The 18,484-nt window shown below is 40.9% G+C and overlaps 1 protein-coding gene across 3 annotated transcripts in view; it reads left to right on the top strand.

Moving 5' to 3' along the window:
- The first annotated feature begins 204 nt into the window (after positions 1-204).
- Positions 205-18,484, top strand: part of arhgef18b (rho/rac guanine nucleotide exchange factor (GEF) 18b) — a 41,546-nt gene continuing 23,266 nt past the window's right edge. Inside the window, exons 1-10 of one of the 3 annotated variants that reach the window (XM_058638010.1) lie at positions 205-405; positions 6,339-6,490; positions 7,517-8,088; positions 8,754-8,934; positions 9,263-9,389; positions 9,473-9,527; positions 10,707-10,751; positions 11,176-11,250; positions 11,815-11,923; positions 12,423-12,615. In XM_058638010.1, coding sequence (XP_058493993.1) covers positions 7,586-8,088; positions 8,754-8,934; positions 9,263-9,389; positions 9,473-9,527; positions 10,707-10,751; positions 11,176-11,250; positions 11,815-11,923; positions 12,423-12,615 — 1,288 coding nt within the window. In that variant the 5' untranslated portion in view covers positions 205-405; positions 6,339-6,490; positions 7,517-7,585. Of the gene's footprint in view, positions 406-1,103; positions 1,272-6,338; positions 6,491-7,516; positions 8,089-8,753; positions 8,935-9,262; positions 9,390-9,472; positions 9,528-10,706; positions 10,752-11,175; positions 11,251-11,814; positions 11,924-12,422; positions 12,616-18,484 lie in introns of those variants that run through there. The other 2 variants (XM_058638008.1, XM_058638009.1) reach the window with 2 other exon arrangements.

Here is an 18,484-nt window from a genome sequence, read left to right as displayed (position 1 = left end):
CGTGCATCCGAGCTGCGTATGCAATCCTGTGTTGTTGAGAGTCTCTGAGGTGAGCACAAAGGTTTATTGTCAATAAACTCTGTGACATAATGTCACCACACGACTTCTAAAGTGCTTTGCTGCCACTGGGCGCGCTTTGCTGCCACAGCAGGTTTCACAGCAGCAGCGGTGACGGCTGAAACTTGTGCACATGTGGGCCAAATGGCGTCATTTTGTCCTCTGCCACACGGTCTGAGAAAAAGAGGAAGCAGGGTTGAGATCCTGTGGCTCGCTGCTGGCTCTCTGCACTGAGGACCAAGTTGTCACACACAACAGTCACACCGGAAGGATTATTTCAACACATCTTTGTCTCATTTCTGTGCACAGAAAGGATTTAATCCCACCGCCTGTCACTCACCCTCACATGTAAGTAACGAGTTTATTGATTTTACTGTCAGTGCCTCACCACAGCATTGTTTATGATGTGAGGTACTGTAATAGTGTGTTTTTATTCTTTCTCTCTCTGTGCTGGTGTGTTTGTTTCCTGTGTCTGTCTCTGGGAGAGTAACGAGACTTTCCCTCTCGATGTGCACTGAACTGAACTTGACAGTCATCACTGACTGCACTTGTGCAAATTAAGCAGCACAGCGGCTGCAACGGTTTCTCGGCTTCTTGTGGAGCGGGTGACAAACGGATCGTCTCCTTTTCTGTTCAAGCTCTTCACCATTGTATAGGACGTCTCTTTGCTTTTTAAAGCTCTATGTGGTGGTTTTTTTATCTCCATGTGACACAGAATAAGAACATACACACCCTGGATCATTGCTCCATACTCACTCTGTCTACTGTATTCTTGCTTTCGCTTATGCTTTTCCTACTCTGTTTCCTTAAAAAAAAAAGATGACTTTTTAAAGTAAAAGTCAATGTCTAAGACCCAAAATATTCATATTGTCTTCCTTTTTTTTGCCAACCCTTCAATCCTGTGTCATTCACAAACCACTTTCTCCTTCATTGCCACCCTGTCCCCACTGTCTCTCTTTGAGGAGATCATTCCCAACCAAACAGCTCGGTGGTTCTCTCACTGTCTGTCTGTCTGTCTGTCTGTCTGTCTGTGTGTCTCGACTCTCCTCCCTCCTTCCCTGCCTCTCTCTCACTTGGTGCCTGAGCTCCAGTGTGAGTCAGCCCCAGTTCCAGCCGGCCTCCCCACTGTGCTGCTCCTATGGCGGACTCTCCTCTTAACAACTCCTGGCCCTCCTTCTCCAAACTCTGGATGAAGAGATGGTCTTTCAAGAGAGGTACGAGGGAAATCTGCTTTAGGACTAATGTTCTCTTTTTTGATCTGAGAGGAAAAAAACTTGACACACAGCAGCAGAGGTTGTGGACTGGATGTGACCTTAAAATGCTGTGTATGTGTGTGTGTGTGTGTGTGTGTGTGTGCCTCTTGGCTCTTAACCCATCATTTCTCACCTTTTGGTTACTCCTTGTCATTTTCTTTTTCGTTAAATCATTGTTTAACCGATTTGACCTGGTTGGGTTTGTGGTGGCGAGCCGTTGCAGATGTTTTTCAGGTGGCAGTTTGCTTCAAAGTTGACTGACTCATTTCTAAACTTGCTGCGTTGTATAAGTTGTGAGAATTCACTAATGATCTTATCATTTATTGAAAAAAGGATAGTTGGTGTTGTGTCGGTGGTGCTGCTCGTGAAACCTGCATCTGAGGGAACGGTTTGTTTAAATGAGGTTTGGTGGAGCGTTGGTTTGAGTTTGCATTAAAATTCATGAAGAAAAGATGTCAAAAAGAAAAGAAGGAGGGCACTTGTCGTCTGATCCAGTTGTAGCATGTGCGTGTAGCTCGATGCTTTGAAACAGTTGTCAGACACATTTGTGAACAAAGAGAGTCTGTGAGAGGATATTTGTTTTGATCTCTGCTTTCTCCTTAGATCTAACAGCCTCTGTGCACGCACGCACACGCACACGCACACGCACGCACACACACACGTTTTTATATCTTAGTGAGGACACCTCAGAAACCAGAGATCAGCCTGTAAACATTATATCTTCATCAGACAAAGTGTCTTCAAACGTCTTCAGTCAGAAACAAAAACCCACGTTTGCTGCCTTAAACTAACAATAATGTGGACGTTGTCTTTAATCAGCAGCTTGTTATGAAGACAAATGCCTGTGAGAGATGCATTTGTACTGTTAATATTTATTGGACATCAAGTAGTTATTTTACAGACATTTACTCCCCAAACCTGCCTGTCCATGAAAACAGCAGTGTTTTTATTTGTATTTTTCAAACCAAATATTGAGTTTAAGTTCACTGTCAACAGACTCTATTCGAATAAGTTTAAATTTTTTTCAGAATAAAAGTCTCAATATGAAATTTGTATTTTTTTTGTTTGTTAAATCATCTGCTGAGACAGCCTAACCTTTTTTCACTCGGTCAAATGAAGAATAAACTTAAAATCATTATGCTGCTGCTTGTTTGTTTTATTCACAATTCAATTACAGAGTTGGATTCATTTTGACAACTTTTTTTATGTATTTATTTTTATAATAAATAGTGTAGGGCTTTTATTTTCTTTGAAGGCAGTGACTTTGACGTCGATTTTTTTCTCAATTGTATTTTATTTTTTTCAACCCCAATGTTCTCTGTTCTAGACTTGTGTCTCAGATCGACTGTCTGATGATCGAAAAACACATCTATCTCTGGAAATTAGCAAAACGTTTGAACATCCTCAGAAAAACACACAAACATGGTGCTGCCTGTGGTTTCTGTAGGAAGCATTCGGCTTCTTTATGTGAATGACCTCAATGTGTTTATTGTTCTCGAGTCTCTGCTGAGAGCACATCCGCACAGAGCGGCCTGCGAGTTGCAATAAGTCATTATGCACGTTGTAAATAATCAACTGACTGTGTCATATGATGGCCAAGTTCCTCTTGTGATTGTCACACAGCTCTGCAGCGACGGTACAGTACAGCGAGCTCCACCGTCGTTTCCTTCATGTCACATTTTCTCACATGAGTTTGCACCACATAATCTCATGCACTATTCGTCACTTATTACCCCGCGTGATTTTCCTCATACCATTCTATGAAAAGTGTGATGCAAAGTTGTGTTCACCACGTGCGATTTGCTGTTGATAAAATAGAGTAAATACACTACGAATATAACAGTGAGTGTTGGAAATGTTGTTGTGGGAACAATAAATCAACAATTATATACATATATATATATATATACCCCTATTCTAGAAATTCAAAGCTAAAAATATATATATATATACATATATATGGGTGTGTATATATATATATATATATATATATATATATATATATATACATATATATGTATCAAAAAAATTTAACAAAAAAAAGAATGAAGATATTTCTCGACTGAGGGGAAACTGAGGTCTTTTTTAAAAATACTACCCCTATTCTAGTAATACAAAGCTAAATGCAAATCGGTGAAGTATACCTTTAAGTACATGTTAAAAGTACTGGTCTAAAAATGTACTGAAGTTTAAGTACTTAGTTACTTTCTTGTGTCATGAAAAAAGCACAAGGGGATACAAATCTCACATTAATTGTTTTTAATAAAATTTTGCACAACACTCCTCGTTCACTGCCAGAGTTTCCGGTGCGTGATTTATTTTATTTTTTATTTTATTTTATTTTGAATTTAGCATTCCAACATTAATTTTTTTACTCAGTAACGGATGCGAATTAAATCGTGGCGAAGTACAGTACTTCCAAAAATACATACAAGTAAAATTACAAATTTTAAAAAGTACAAGTACACAAAAAACCTACTTAATAACAGAAACACGAGTAAATGTAATTCATTACTTTCCACCTCTGCATATGTGTGTATATATATACATATATGTGTGTAACAGCGAGTTACAGCATTCATTAATAATTCATCTACAGCCAGACCACCCTTTGTTAAGTGAAATTGTGGGAAAACAGCTGATGTCAGTGCCCCCCCCCCCCCACACACACACACACACAATGATGTATTAGCAGATATGAGAAGGCCGACCATAAAAGGCGACAGCAGCTCTTACAGGACAACATCCAGCAGCTGCTCCAGTGTCTGTTAGGTTTACACTGAACACAAGAGGGATTTGGATGCAAACACATTCTCCCTCCCGCGGGGACACTGCCATCCCCGCAGCCTCAGCCAGTGATTTAGTGGAATATAGAAAATAGATCCACATTGCGTCTGTGTGCATGTTTACTGGAGAGCATCTCTGGTTGTCGTGCTAGGAAAGGTGTGTGGGGGGGGGGGGGGGGGGTGGATGTTGTTTGGTTTACAGCGGGACATGGTGCAGGACTCGTGAGTGTGGCCTGTCTGCATTTTGTCTCTCTGACCTGTGACCTTTCACTGGAAGGTCATTGCTATAACGCAGGTGACATCATGACAGGAACGCTAAACTTGAGTGTGAGTCCGAAAATAGATACACGTTACAAACTCGGCGAGAGAACAGTGAGTCGCACAAAACAACAGCAAAAAAATAATAATAGAAAACATGTCTCTGTCATGAGCTGAGTGTTAGTATGAGGTCATTGTTTGAGTGTCACAGATATACTGTAAACTCTGAATTCAACTATGTGGTGTGTTGAATATCTTGGCACGACGCTGTAAATGAAAACACTGTTTTTATGTCGCCGTCCGACCATCTGAGCTTTTCCTTAAAGGAAGTGTTGGAGATCCTGGAAGAGCAGTTGGAGCAGACGACATTTTGCTACTCCCTGCACTGAAGTTCATAGAGATAATCAGCGATTTCCCACCAGTGCACAGCAGTGGTCTTTGACCCGCTGCTGCCTCCATCACGAAGTTCAAATGTGTCATTGTGTGACCTTGGTCAGAAACGGTCAGTGACAGAAACGTATCAAATGAGACGGCCGTAGAGCAGCAGTTGTTGTGTCCGTGTGAGCTAAAAATGCTGATGTTCTCTACGGTGCAGGAGAGTGAGTCTTTTTACAAACTTCAATTCTCAGTTAGAAAAGGCCGCGTAACAGTAACATAATGTTCTGAACGTATCATAGACATGAGCAGGCAGGTTTTATGAGGTGAACCGATGTTTGATGGCAGCCATGTTTCTAGTGATAGTGAGCGTGTGTCAAAACCTTACAAGCACACTTTTTGAACTATTCCTTTACTGGATGTGAGCCCGGTTTATTGTTTATGTTTTTGTTAACAGATATCATATCTGTTAACATTTAGATATGTTGTGCCTAAGTAAAATATAATTTCGTGCACAGGGACAAACATTTCATTCATTTACGTGTTAATGTTTTTGTTGTTTCAGGTTTAAAGTCATCGTCTTGCTCACCTCCAGACCTCACTTCCTTTCCTTACTGAAATAGATGGATGGATGGATGGATGGATGGATGGATGGATGGATGGATAGATAGATAGATAGATAGATAGATAGATAGATAGATAGATAGATAGATAGATAGATAGATAGATAGATAGATAGATAGATAGATAGATAGATAGATCAAACAAAGCAAAAAGTCTCTCCAAGCTTTTACTGTTTTGATGATGTTTTGATGAAGATTACAAATGATGATATAGTCATTCAGTAATGCAGTAACTCACTTTACTTGCAGCTGAACAAGTAAGAGAAATGTAAGGAAAATGAGTCTTTTTCACTGGTTAAAAAAAAAAGAAACAGGGCAAATGTGTTCAAGGAGAACTGAGTCAGGCCGTGTGGAGCCAGACTCATTAGGCGAAGGCTTGAGTTCACAGGAGACTTTCCTCGTAAAAATGAGAATTATGTAACCTGACAGCTGTGGTTCCCTCCTCCTCAGATGTGCATGGTGTGGCTGAACCCCTCACAGTGAATAAGACACACACGCAGACGACTTATCAGGCTTTTCAGACGCCACGAGACCCTGACAGCTTTATGTTCTAATGTCAGAGCGTTTCATTAACACACGTCTTAACCTCAAATATCGCCAAGCCCAGTTTGCATCTTCCTCACATGTCATTATATCAAATATTAAACTGCATGCACGCTCAGTGAGAGAATAATCCCGGGCTCTCCACCAGCGACATGGAGACTAATGCTGAGCAGTTTCCAGTGGTGACTGTGGTTTGTGACATCATGTGAAGGAGGAATTCTGTCTATGCAGTGGAAATGTAAAGGAGCTTTGAGTGAGAGGCTGGAGCAGGGACTGAGCTTTTCCTTCCATCTTGCACAAATTCACTTCAAGTGAATACACAGGTGTTCACAAGCTCTGTCTGCCCTTCTTTGTGTTCTTCTTCTACCTTTAGCACGGTTGTATTTACTGCATTTTAACTTGTTTATATATAACCCAGAAATAACACTTCCATTATCTTTCAGCATCAGAGTGCAAACCATGTAGTCAGCCCTGTGGGTCTCCTGGTGCCCAGCTCACTGGCCAGTCTCCTGCTTTCACTGGGAGAGGATCTTCCTCCTCTCTGTCGCCCTCCTCTGTCGCTGAAGATGTCTTCTTTGATAACACCTGTGACCAGGTACAACCTTCTCATGTCCATGTCAATCATGTTTCTTTTAAAGGTTTCAGTCATTTGTGATTTCTAAGCTGCAGAAGGAAGGATTGGTGGAACAATCGTTGAGTGTTGAGTTTTGGTCAGAAGTTATTAAAATGTTGTTGGGATTGCAGCCCTCTGTCCTGAGCTCCTCTCCTCAGATGAACACAGACAGCTGAGTTTGTTTATGTGACCTGAGACAGTCTCTCTGTCTCTAAAACTCTCTGCAGATCATTTGATTTACATTATGCTTGAAAGGGTATTGTAAGATAAAACGTGGATATATAAGGTTCCTATGTGGATAAATTCTTTCTTTTTTTTAATAATGACTTTGTTGATCGCCAAACATCTCACCAAGTGCTATAAAATAAACTTCATACTTTTTTTTTATTTTACTGTTAGAAATTAGCTTTGACTTTTCCTCTCCCAAGTTTTTTAAGTATGTAAGAACATTTTTATTTATACAGCACCTTTCACAGCGAAGTACTTTCACAAGTAAAACACATAAAATACTGAACATTTATTTAAAAAAAATTAAAATAAAAGTTTTTAAAAAGTGACAAAGGGAAAAGGGGAGAGCGTTCCACAGTCTAGATGCTCCTGCTTCAAAGGAGCCATCACCTCGCGTCTTAAAATGAGTCTTTGGGACCACAAGTGACATCTGACCTGTTGACCTCAGACTGTGAAGCGGTAGCAGGTCCAGTACAGTATGGAGGAGTTTGACCATACAACGCTCTGAAACTTAGGGTCAAGATTTTAAAATGGATTCTAAAATTCACTGGTAACCAGATTTAGATGACCACGTAATGTGTTTACTGTATGTCTTATCACTGTGGACATGCTGATCATGTGACCACTGAGCTTAAAACATTATTGCAGCATTGTCACAGACTCTTTTTCTTACTTCTTGAACACTGAGTTGTTGCTGAAGTTCAGAATAACTTCCTCTAATCTGTCTGCTCTTCATGTCTGTCCCTTTTGCGTGGTCCCGCCTCCTTTGTTGACTTGCAGGATGCATGTTCAGTAGTCAGTGACTACGACTGCCTTGGTGTGGAAGTGGGCAGCAGCGTGGAGGACCTGATGGGAATCAGCTCCTCGTTCAAAGACTCTGATTACTTCAAAGACTTGGAGGGAGGGATATCAGCCACAGTTCCAGAAAACAGAGCCCCACATGACTCAAAGATTTCATCCATCAACAAACGTGTACAGACTTCTCTGCCCACACTCTTCTCTCGGGTCAATGCACCCTCACTGCCTTGCTACACACATCCTGAAGAGGAACCCCACTGCAACTTTGTGGTCACTCAGCTCAGCCCTAAGTTACATCCAGGTTGTATTATCAACAGCAGTGACTCCTCAGGTCTTGCAGTCGGGCTTAGTCTGACCATAAATCTGAATGGACTGTTGGAATCAGTGGAAACAGCAAAGGCAAAAACGGTAACAGACTGTGTAACGACACCAACCACAATGGATTCTGAGGGAGAGCCAGATGAGGACAGCTTTCCTATCCTGGTCAGATCCATGTCGACATCTCGAAGGCACAGCTTGGGTGTTCCTGTGTCCCCCATTAACCTGGGGAGGAGGTAAGATGGATGATGGATAGAGAGAGTAATGGTTGTTGAAGAGGAAAGAAATATCAATCCCAACTAAAATCTGCTGGGATTGACAGGATAAATTGATAGAAGATGAATGAATGAATGAATTAATATCTTGTGTCCAACCTTCTGTTTGAGATTACCATTGACTTGATTTGTTTAGTATCTTCCAGAATTACTCACTATCGCTGTCTTTACTGTAATAATTAGGGAGTCATTTATGAACTATCAAGCTGTTAACAACTCATTTGTGTTGAGTCGTATTTCTCCAACTGTGTAACAGATATTGTTCTCCCAAAAAGAAGAAATAAGCAGCCCAAACATTTATATTTTTACAGTCTGGGCATAGTGAAGCATGCAATATATAGGTTTTTTGGATAGTATTTTACATTTTCGGACCGATACCGATTCCCATCCCTAGTAAAAAATGAAAAAATGAAGCCGCAGTTTAGTTGGTTCTTCCACATTCCCTTAAATAAGGCTGTCAAGACAAAGTTCGTCACGAGAAAGAAAGCAGAAAAAGAACATAAAGAAATTAACACGGGTCATTAAGAGTCTCACTCAAATATGTTGTTTGGTTTATAGATGTACTGTATTTCAGAGCCGGTTAACCCCACTTCATGTGTGTTTATTGCTGTATACTGTGCTGTCAGACTGAGTCTGGATACCATGGCCATGAACAGCGACGGGGAGCGAGAGGATGACGAGGAGAGACAGAATAGTCTCTTCCAGTCCACCCAGCAGCAGACCTACAACTGCACAGCATGTCCAGTGGACGAAACAGACAGTCCCTGGGTGAGGGTCCCCCGTCCCAGAGCCAGCGTCACTCAAATGGTAAAATGGAATAGTGACATAAAAGGAAGAAAAAGTTTGTTTATGCTGGATTAATGTCTGACAACATGAAACTGATGACTCTTCTTCTTTTGGCTCTAATGTCACTATGGACACGAGAGACAATAGTCAGAAAAATCCCACATATACTATATGTTAATAGTGTTGACATCTATGTACCTCCAGATACTATTCTGCACTCTCACTGAGTTACATTCTAATTTGCTTTTAACCGCTAAATGCTGTTCTGTCATGCACATTGGACAGTGGAGCCGTCAGAGGTCAAATGTACATGTGACGTACATCTGTGTATATGCTTTAATGTTTACAGGCCAGCGGTTCACCTGGCAGACATCTGTATTCCCGCTCAGAAATCCTCGCCTCAGACGAATATCCCCAAGCAGCACACATTTCCCACGTTGTCCAGACGTCCAAACAGGCCGCAAGGGCAGCGGGAGGTAGAGCTGAGTGTTTTTATGTTGGTTTTTTTTTGTATTTATTATGCAGGATTTGTCATTTTCCTTTTTTCCCCCTCATGCAGCGGAGGAGTTTGACCCAGAAGAAAATCTTCATTCTACTGATGGACAGAGCCATATGTAAGTCTACACCATCATTAGTTACTGACAGAGCGCTCACAGACCTGGAATATGTGGTGGAATGGAATATTTCCTCTGTAGAATATTTCCTGGCAGTTCAGGTTTAATAATACTTAAAAGTAGAAAAACAAAGAAAATACTCCTCATGTGACTTAACTCTTGCTGTGAATTGTACCTGCAGCTTTTGAACGATGCAGTAACGTTGGGCACATACTGTTTTTCTTGAGCTGTAAATTATGGTGGTGTGGTGCAGATATCTGACTCCCACATAACAGCGGGGCTTTCCTTATTTCCTCCTGACATTTCTGCTCCATGTCACATGTCTGCAACCTTCTCCTCCCACAGTCCTCTCTCCCAGCTCCTTAGATGGCCCCTCAGTGTATGTGTGTGTGTGTGTAGACTTATACATATACTGCATTTATATCTTTCAGCTTTAATGTGCTCTAGAAATGAAGTTGACTTTCAGAGGTCCAAAGAATTTACAAATCTTTATTTTTGGGGGATATTTTGCCTAGGGTAAGGTTTAGGGTTAGGCACTGATTTGTGAGGGTTAATGTTAGAGTAAGGGGCTAGGGAATGATTTATGTCTATGATGTGTCCTCACTAAGATAAAAAAAAACAAGTAGCCTTTTCTGGCATAAACACTAACCTTGTCAGGACCAGTAGTCCTCATTGGGACCAAAACCTGGTTTTAATGAGGCCAAGCCTAATTTCTGTAGAACTGGTTAAGTTAAGGCACTAAGCTTTGAATTGTGGTTAGGTTAAAGTTAGAGTTAGACATTTAGTGGCTATGGTTCAGGTCAGGGATAACACTTTGTTGATGCTGTTCAAATTAATGGAAGTCAAGGCAGTGTCCTAAGAGGAATAGCTGCACAAAAATGTGTGTACATGTTATGTGTGTGTGTGTGTTAGAGAGCATATAGTGTGTGTGTGTTAATGTGACTGTGAGAGTGTCTGGTGATTATGTGGATGCAGCAGACATGGGAGGATGGGAGGATTCTTCTGTAAATCAAAGTTTGACACCCAGCTCCCAGCAGCTGCACCCTCTCCTCTCCTCTCCTCTCCTCTCCTCTCCTCTCCTCTCCTCTCCTCTCCTCTCCTCTCCTCTCCTCTCCTCTCCTCTCTTCTCCTCAATTCTTCTCTCCTCTCCACTCAGACACAGTGTCTTGTTTGTCTTAGGCTGATGGTACAGAAAGTTCTGCAGGAGCTAAGGCAGTACCACGGGTAAGTAAACAGGAGAGGGAGGTCTGGTTGCTTCTGCCACCGTTCAAACATCATTAGTCATGAGAGCAGCAGCAGCAGCAGCAGCAGCAGCAGCAGGGGAGGTCACATTATGACCAGGAGGAGCACTGCACTCTTTCAGCGTGTTTGTGTACACAGAGCGTTGATTGCACATGCATGTTTTTGTGCGTGTATCTGCATGTATTCACACAGTTTGACACGACATGTCAGTAAACATGTAACAGGTCTGGGAAGGCGTAGGTATCTGTTTGGACACAAAGCTTTGTTAATTAAACTTTATTTCACTTTCAGATTGCCTTTCTTTTCATCATCACTACTTATTTGTGTGTGTCACAGCATGCTGTTGAACAAAACTCTGCAAACTATTCTTCTCTGCATTTAAGTAATTACATTTTGTCTGTCACAGAGTCAAGCAGAGGAACAACAGATCAGATGTCAAAGAATCAGAAAGTGTCACTTGGTACGAGTTCCTCTCTCATAAGTAAGTAACGTCCATACTTATTGCTGAACTTATCAACAGAGCTGCAGAATTAGACCTTAAGGGTCCAGTGTGTCACATTTCACTGGCAGAGGATCAACATATTACCCATAAGTTTGTTTGTATAAGTGTAGACCTGCTGAACTGGAGTTTGAAGTGGACGCTTACTATGCAAACATAGAAAAAAGCTCCGCCCACACAAAACCTGATGCATAAACAAAGAAAGCAGGAGGAAATGACAGAGACTATGGGAGAGTTGAGAGACACGTGGAATTGTGTTGACATCCTTTCTGTTATTCAAAGGCCACCATAGATCATTAACGCACTTGGGAAAGGGACAGGTGATGGGTGGAGTTGTTGCACACTAATTCTTACACATTGGTCCTTTAATTTATTGATTGCTATGTGTTAACAGTCGTTTTGGTTTAGCAATAATGTGGTTGCCTTGTAAAAAAAAATTGCTACTTTCTCTTTTGGAAAAAAAAATACTCCAAACCAGACATGACACTCTATAAATGTTGTTTTTTTTCCGGACCACTGACTTCACTTCTCTGCCACTTCTTCCAGGAATGAGGAAGAGGAGGATCGTACAGAGAAGGTGGAGAAAGGCACCAAGGTGAAGAGGACTCTGAGTTCTTTGAGGAACAGAATGGCTGGTTCCTTCAATAAAGATAAGGTATACTGCAGTGCAGACAAACAGTCCACGTTGTCACTTTCGAATCATAGTGCAATGTATATGCTACAGTGAAATGTTAATGAACACAGGGTAAGCTGCCCTGGTTTGGATACCAAAACTAAAAAAAACTGTGTAGCTACATCCTGTTTACACTGTATACAGTACTGCACCTTGTGTCAGTTAACCAGTGAGAATAAGAATTAGAACACTGAAACTCTAAAGGGTAATGCTTTTTTTAAATTTTGAAGGTGAAGGTGAGAAAATCATTTCTGTGGCTGCGCTCAGTTGTATTACACACGTCAAATCCTGAGGTGTTAACAGTTTGTGCATGTTGCCGCACACACAGCGCACTAATCTACTTACACAACCCCTGTTACACTGTTACATGTCCTGCCACAAGACATGACTGTGTAATGTCATACCCAGCCAGGCAGTATGTGCTGCACTGACAGACAACACACGTGTTTGCATACAAAGACCCTCTCTTGTTTCTCTGCAGGGTAAGAACCGAGAAAAAGATCCGCAGAAGGAGAAGGAAGCCAAAGACAAATTGTGTGGCAGCAGCAGCAGCAGCAACAGCAGCAGCAGCAGCAGCAGTGGACATTATTTGGTGCCAGGCGCTTTTTCCAGCTGTGCCACCTGCTCACTGTGTAGCAAGAGCCTGCAGAAAAGGCATGGCCTGCAATGCATGAGTGAGTAATGCCACAGCCACAGGTGTAAAAACACACACCCATGCTTGTTGTCAGGATGACACACACGCGTGCACAGGTGCTCACACACAAACCCGTATCTATTTATATCCACGCTGATGCTGCATGCTCACTCACTCGCACACTCACTCACTCACTCACCCAGTAACTGGATCACTCAAGCAAACAAACACAGCCACACACACACACAGGTTTGCACAGCTACTCCTCTAAGGACACAGCGTAAACAAAGCACTATCCCCAACCTTCACCATAACCCTAATCTTAACCTAACCACAATTAAAACCTTAGCCTTAACTTAATCCAGACCACTGGAGTACTGGTCCTGACAAGGTCAGTGTTTATGCTTGAGAATGTCCTAAAGAGGTAACAAATACAAGTAAACACACACACAGTCTGGTTTCCCTCACTTTAAAGGACATTACATTGAATTACATTCATTTCCTGGAGACTTACTTTAACCTTATGTCTTCACCTTAAAATGTAGATTACAGATTTAAGTCCCCACAACATTAGTAATATTTGGAACACACACTTGCACAATAAGGGTCAATCTAAGGAGCTTATTTCAAAACACCAAAATCATTGAAATACACAACTATTTCTGACTTTATGTTTTGTGTTTTTATACATGTATTGGAATCTGTGTTGAGTTCCAAATTATAGCACTCTAATTAATATACAGTGTTCCCTTTTCAGTTCCTCCTCAAACCTAATCTGAACTTGATGAATTGCAAAACAAAAATACTGATGCAACTTCCTTCATCCTCTGTTCATGTCACATCATTACTCTGTGTGTCCTGTGTTGCACCGCTCTGCTCACATGTTATCTGATGTATTATCACCATCCTCAGACAAACGTTAATGTGACTCAGAGTCATACCTTGTCTTTGTTCCCCCAGCTTTTGATGCTGTTCACATTTCCCGTTTCATTTGTGTGTAATTGAGTTTAATGCGTCTCCTCACATAGAGTATAGACCTGCGCTCGTCACATCACTGTTGGGCTGCTCCTACAGTATACAGCCTGCAGGTCAACTGATATACAATGACGAAACGTGTAAAACTGTGAAAGTAATTTAGCCGTGAATGAATAAGAGTTAATTTTTCTTTTTATTATCATTAGTACCACAGTTTTTGGTAGTAGATTTGCGACTTCAGTTAATTACAAATTAATTATTCAAGTATGAACTAAGATAAACATATTATATTATAAAACCCTGCAAACGTCAATTGTCCATTTAAATGACATATTATTCTGCAATATTTTAATTAAGCATTTGCAGAGTACCGTGTGTATTGAACTGTACAGACGTAATGTGTGTGGCAACAAATTAAATGTTTTTAAATATTTAGCTGTCAAACAGATACTTGACACTGCAGTATAGACTTTATCAACATTTTTACCTAAAGTTAATGTTGAAATGCCAGGATCAAATTCAGTTATGGTAGATAAAAAAATGCATAAAATGCACATTTTGTTTTATATTTATCATTATTATTTTTTTTTTATCATAGACAGTATAGTGGATCAATATTAAACTAATATTAAAGTGGAAGCAATGTTTTAGTTATTATCACAAAGTCAGTTTTATTTTGCTTGGTTGAGTAGTTAGATATATAAATGTATTTATAAACAGTAAAAACTTCAGCTAATATATAGGCAGAGCAAAGACTACACCCGGTATACTGTGAAATTATGAAATGGAACAAATTATGCAAACCACTGGACCATAACTGTATAAAAATTGAAGTGTTATTCTTGCATCCATTAAAAGTGCAGACTGACCTACTGCACATTAAAGTGCACCAACATCATATTAAAAGTGATACTTTTCGACTCCCACTGAGGGTATTTCCTCCAAGAACAACAATGTGGACACATTTGTTGGCATTACTGTAAGAGAGTGGCAGCATTCTCATAAGCCATGTGGTCTGATGGTGCAGAATTTCACATCATCAAATAAATTTTCCAATAGGGAACCAGAACTGCTCTCAGTATTACGGCCATTTCATTTTCACTGAAGTAGATGAGCAGCTACTCCTTGCTTTCACTTCACTATTGTTCAGTGACTTGTAACTTTGTGAGATTCTCTGTGTGGGGACAAAGGTCATGGTGCAGCGCTGGTTCAGTGGTAGAGTGGACTGTCTTTCAACCAGGACATCGGGAATACAGTTAACCCAGCGCCATGTGAATGGTTATGACAGATGTGTGATTAAGTCATCAAGATCAGAAAAGAACTACATATAAATATATATACAGACCATCTACAATTCATAAGCATAAACATTTTAGAGTCTGGCAGGCGGGGGGTACAACGTATGACTGTTTTTAGGAGTGAGCTTATTAAACAAAGCTGTTCTGGTATAGTGTAGGAGACGAAGGGCACTGCGTTTCACACGTGTGATTCAGGACAGTACTGCTTCTTACGGACATGAACCAGAAACTAGTAACACACATTTATCTCACTCTTTGTGTTACATATTTCTTTTTATCAGCCATAAAAACATGAATCCAGACTGTAGGGCTGTTGATATTTTGTGTTGTTGGTAAACACAGACACACACACACACACACGCATCCGCATAATCACCAGACTATCACAGTCAGATTAACACACTTATATTATCTCTTTTTCATATAACACACATGTTTTTGCAGCTCTTTGGAAGCTTAATTGAACTCCATTCATGTGCACAGCCTAATCAAAGTATTATCACTATGCATAACCATTAATGCCTAACCCTAACATTAACCTCATTTAAGCCCAACACTTAACCGTTTGGTCTCCATGAGGTTTCCGTCTCTATGAGGACTCCTGGTCCTTACAAGGTCAGTATTTGTGCCAGAAAAGGTCCCAAAGAAGTAACACACAGAGAGAGGCGTGAGAAAACAAGTGAGTGTCCCTTTAATTTGAACCAAGCCCCTGTGGGGATTCAGCCGAGCATCAGCCTGTGGAATGCGTCGTTTGTGTGCCAGAGATTGTTCCTAGTAAGGAGCAGGACACAAAACTGGACTGAACCCAGAGTGTCATACTTGTTGCTTCTGGTTTTCAATGGCTGAACTAGTTTGTGTAGTTCACGGGCAGGCGAAGCTCCCCATTGGATGCAGCGAACTCAGATAAACCCGGGTTCCGGTGGAACGGTAAGGGCCAGCTACTGTAGCCTGGGATCAGGTGGATATGGCTCTCGTTGTTCCGCTCAGTGGGACTTTTCAGCCATCCTTGCTGCTAGCTCGACCAGCTAAGGGCTAGTTATAGCTAACCAGCCGCTTATTTAATGTGTGTTAGTTATTTGGTTAGTTGGCCTTGAGTTGAGTCCGTGAGTAAGTAAAGAGTTTGCAAACTAAACTTCGTCATATGCTCAGTTTGTCGCAAACGGGTCCCACTCGAGACTGTACATGTAGCGGAGTAGCTATTAGCTAGTTGTTAGCGTTATTAGCCTTTCTCCAACCGCCTCTATTTGAAAAACAAGAGAGTGAGTTGTCTTTATTTAGCTTAAAACATTACATATTATCAAACAACCACACCAGCACTATTTGGCTTTATTACTGACTTGCTCATACTTTGAGTTTCACTCCATTTACAAGTTTGTCTTGGCTGCTTTGTGTGGACTGTAAAGCTCAACAGGTGATTGCTAACTTAGCTACCGTTAGCTTCATGGGATAACTTGTTATTTACTCGAAGTGGACTATAACATGGTCACTGTTCTGCTTGGACATTGCCTTTTAATATGGTAAGAATGTCAAATTTTGGGTGAAGCAATATTCATGTTTACAGTTTGGCGAGGTGCATGCGTGTTTGTGTTATACTGTCTCTTGTGTTTGTACTAGTACTCCCACCCAGTTGGCTCAGACTTCAGCCGCTAACTGGCTCGCCATTATGAAACCACATGAGCCTCCATGTGTTAAATCATATTATTGATTGTGAAATTCTAAGAAATCAACAGGGAGGCAGGTGATACCCATCTACCAGTGCGTTATGTTAACATCGATCAATGGGAACAGTCGAGACTGAGTGTTGAGCTTGCTCCCTCTCTCCTCGACCTCTCTGCTCTGATTCAGTTTTCTTTGAGTGGGTCACATGGTGCTAATTGTGCTTGACAGGTCTGCTAGTGCCTATCAGCCCACACCACTGACTCTAGGTCTCACCAGCCTCACCCTGTTAGCACTCTACTACTTCTTCATGCATCACTGCTCTCTGTCTTGCAGCATGGTTGAGCGTTTGAGAGCCTGTCAGTAGATTTTCACTTCTTTACTCATTTTACCATCTACTCGCTGCACTTACTAGGCAAATCGGCCAAGTAGCAATGATTGAAAGAGTAAAACTAGAGAAAGCCCTCAGAGATTGCATGCCTCCACCAAGGCCTCTCAGTTTCCCACAGTGTAAGAAAGACTTACTGCCTTGAATCTGTGCCTGAATTGCCCTCAAAATCTTATGATTTCCTCCTTGAGTCATAACCTTCATACCCACCATTTAAAAAAATGTTCACATATAGGATTTTGTGATATACCTCTACCCCTTTAATTTTATCTGTGGTATTGGTCTTTAATGTTAACCCTGACCCCATTTGTGAGTGAAAATGTGACTGGCAGAGATATTTCACTTCACTGAGTAAAACGCTCCATGAGCCCTGGTTCCTTCTCCTTTTCTAGATCATGTCATATTTTGTCTCGCTGCTTCAGAATTTGCCCCCAAGTATTAATGTTTTTGTCTTTCTTGTATAATGGAGTTGAGTAAGCTTTTCTACATGCAATGCGTATATGAGCAAAGCACACATGAATCAGGTTTGGTGGTTGCTGTGTAAAAGAGGCTGGTTTAGGGTTTTCCTCCAGGTTGGTTTTTACAACTATATGTGATGGTTGTGTTTTTTTCTGTGAAAACACTGGTGTGTTTGGGATATTTTAAATAAATTAAATCAAAGCATGTTTCAGAATTGTAATGCAGTTGTAGTGGCTAAGATAATACTTTATATACAAAGTGTTACATGCACTTTTCTTATTTGTAGGCTGTATGAAAAAAAACACATTATGAGTATCCTATGACATAACGTTTCTCTGGAAGTATCCACCCAGTGCTATCTGGTGCTCTGTTGATTGGGGCCTCATGCCATGAGATAGCACGTAGCAACAGCTTCTTCTGCTTAAGTGGGACAAGTACCACATGTGATTTCACACTCATCCAGATCATTTATTTTCTCCTGTTGGTTTTTCTTGGTTTTCTTGCATTTCTAGTTCATTCAGTAAATACCTGAAGAGTACATGGCTGTATACCGTAAGTGTGCTTCTGGGGTGATAGGCCAATAACCAGTCAGCAGACGTTGTGTGTGGTCTTTGTAATGAAGTTGAGTGTCCTGTGAATCAGCTGCAAACCACAGTGCTGCTGACATGAGCAAGTTACTTTATCATGCTCCTTAAAGTGGCTGAGCTGAGTATTACTCACCCACGGGTTCTGTTCAATGGTGACAGTTTATTCAAGCCTGATGACAAAGTTCCGATTACTTTAATCTGTCGTTGTGACTCTTTTTTGGCAACTTGGGTTTGTTTTCTCTGCTTGTATCACACATTAAATTGGTGTGAAGCTGCAAAAAAAGATCTGTTCCATTATATCTGCAAAAGGATGACTGAATGTTCTTTTCTACTCTTGGGATTTTTTTCTATGTCCATGAAGCAAAATGTTTGCATGCATTTTGAATACATTCTTGAACTGAAGCAGTTTACACTTGGTTTCATTAGAGATGACTTAAGCTGATGTTGCATTGACACAGCATTTTATTCCATCCAGATCTGCTGATCTGTCATGTCCTCTTATCTTTTCCTGTTCTAAACAATCCCTTTTTTTTCCCCCAGTGTTTC

The sequence above is a fragment of the Solea solea genome, chromosome 9, assembly GCF_958295425.1.
Source record: "Solea solea chromosome 9, fSolSol10.1, whole genome shotgun sequence".
Lineage (NCBI taxonomy): Eukaryota > Metazoa > Chordata > Actinopteri > Pleuronectiformes > Soleidae > Solea > Solea solea.
The sequence above is the reverse complement of the archived record's forward strand: the minus strand, read 5'-3'. Positions and strand labels throughout refer to the sequence as shown.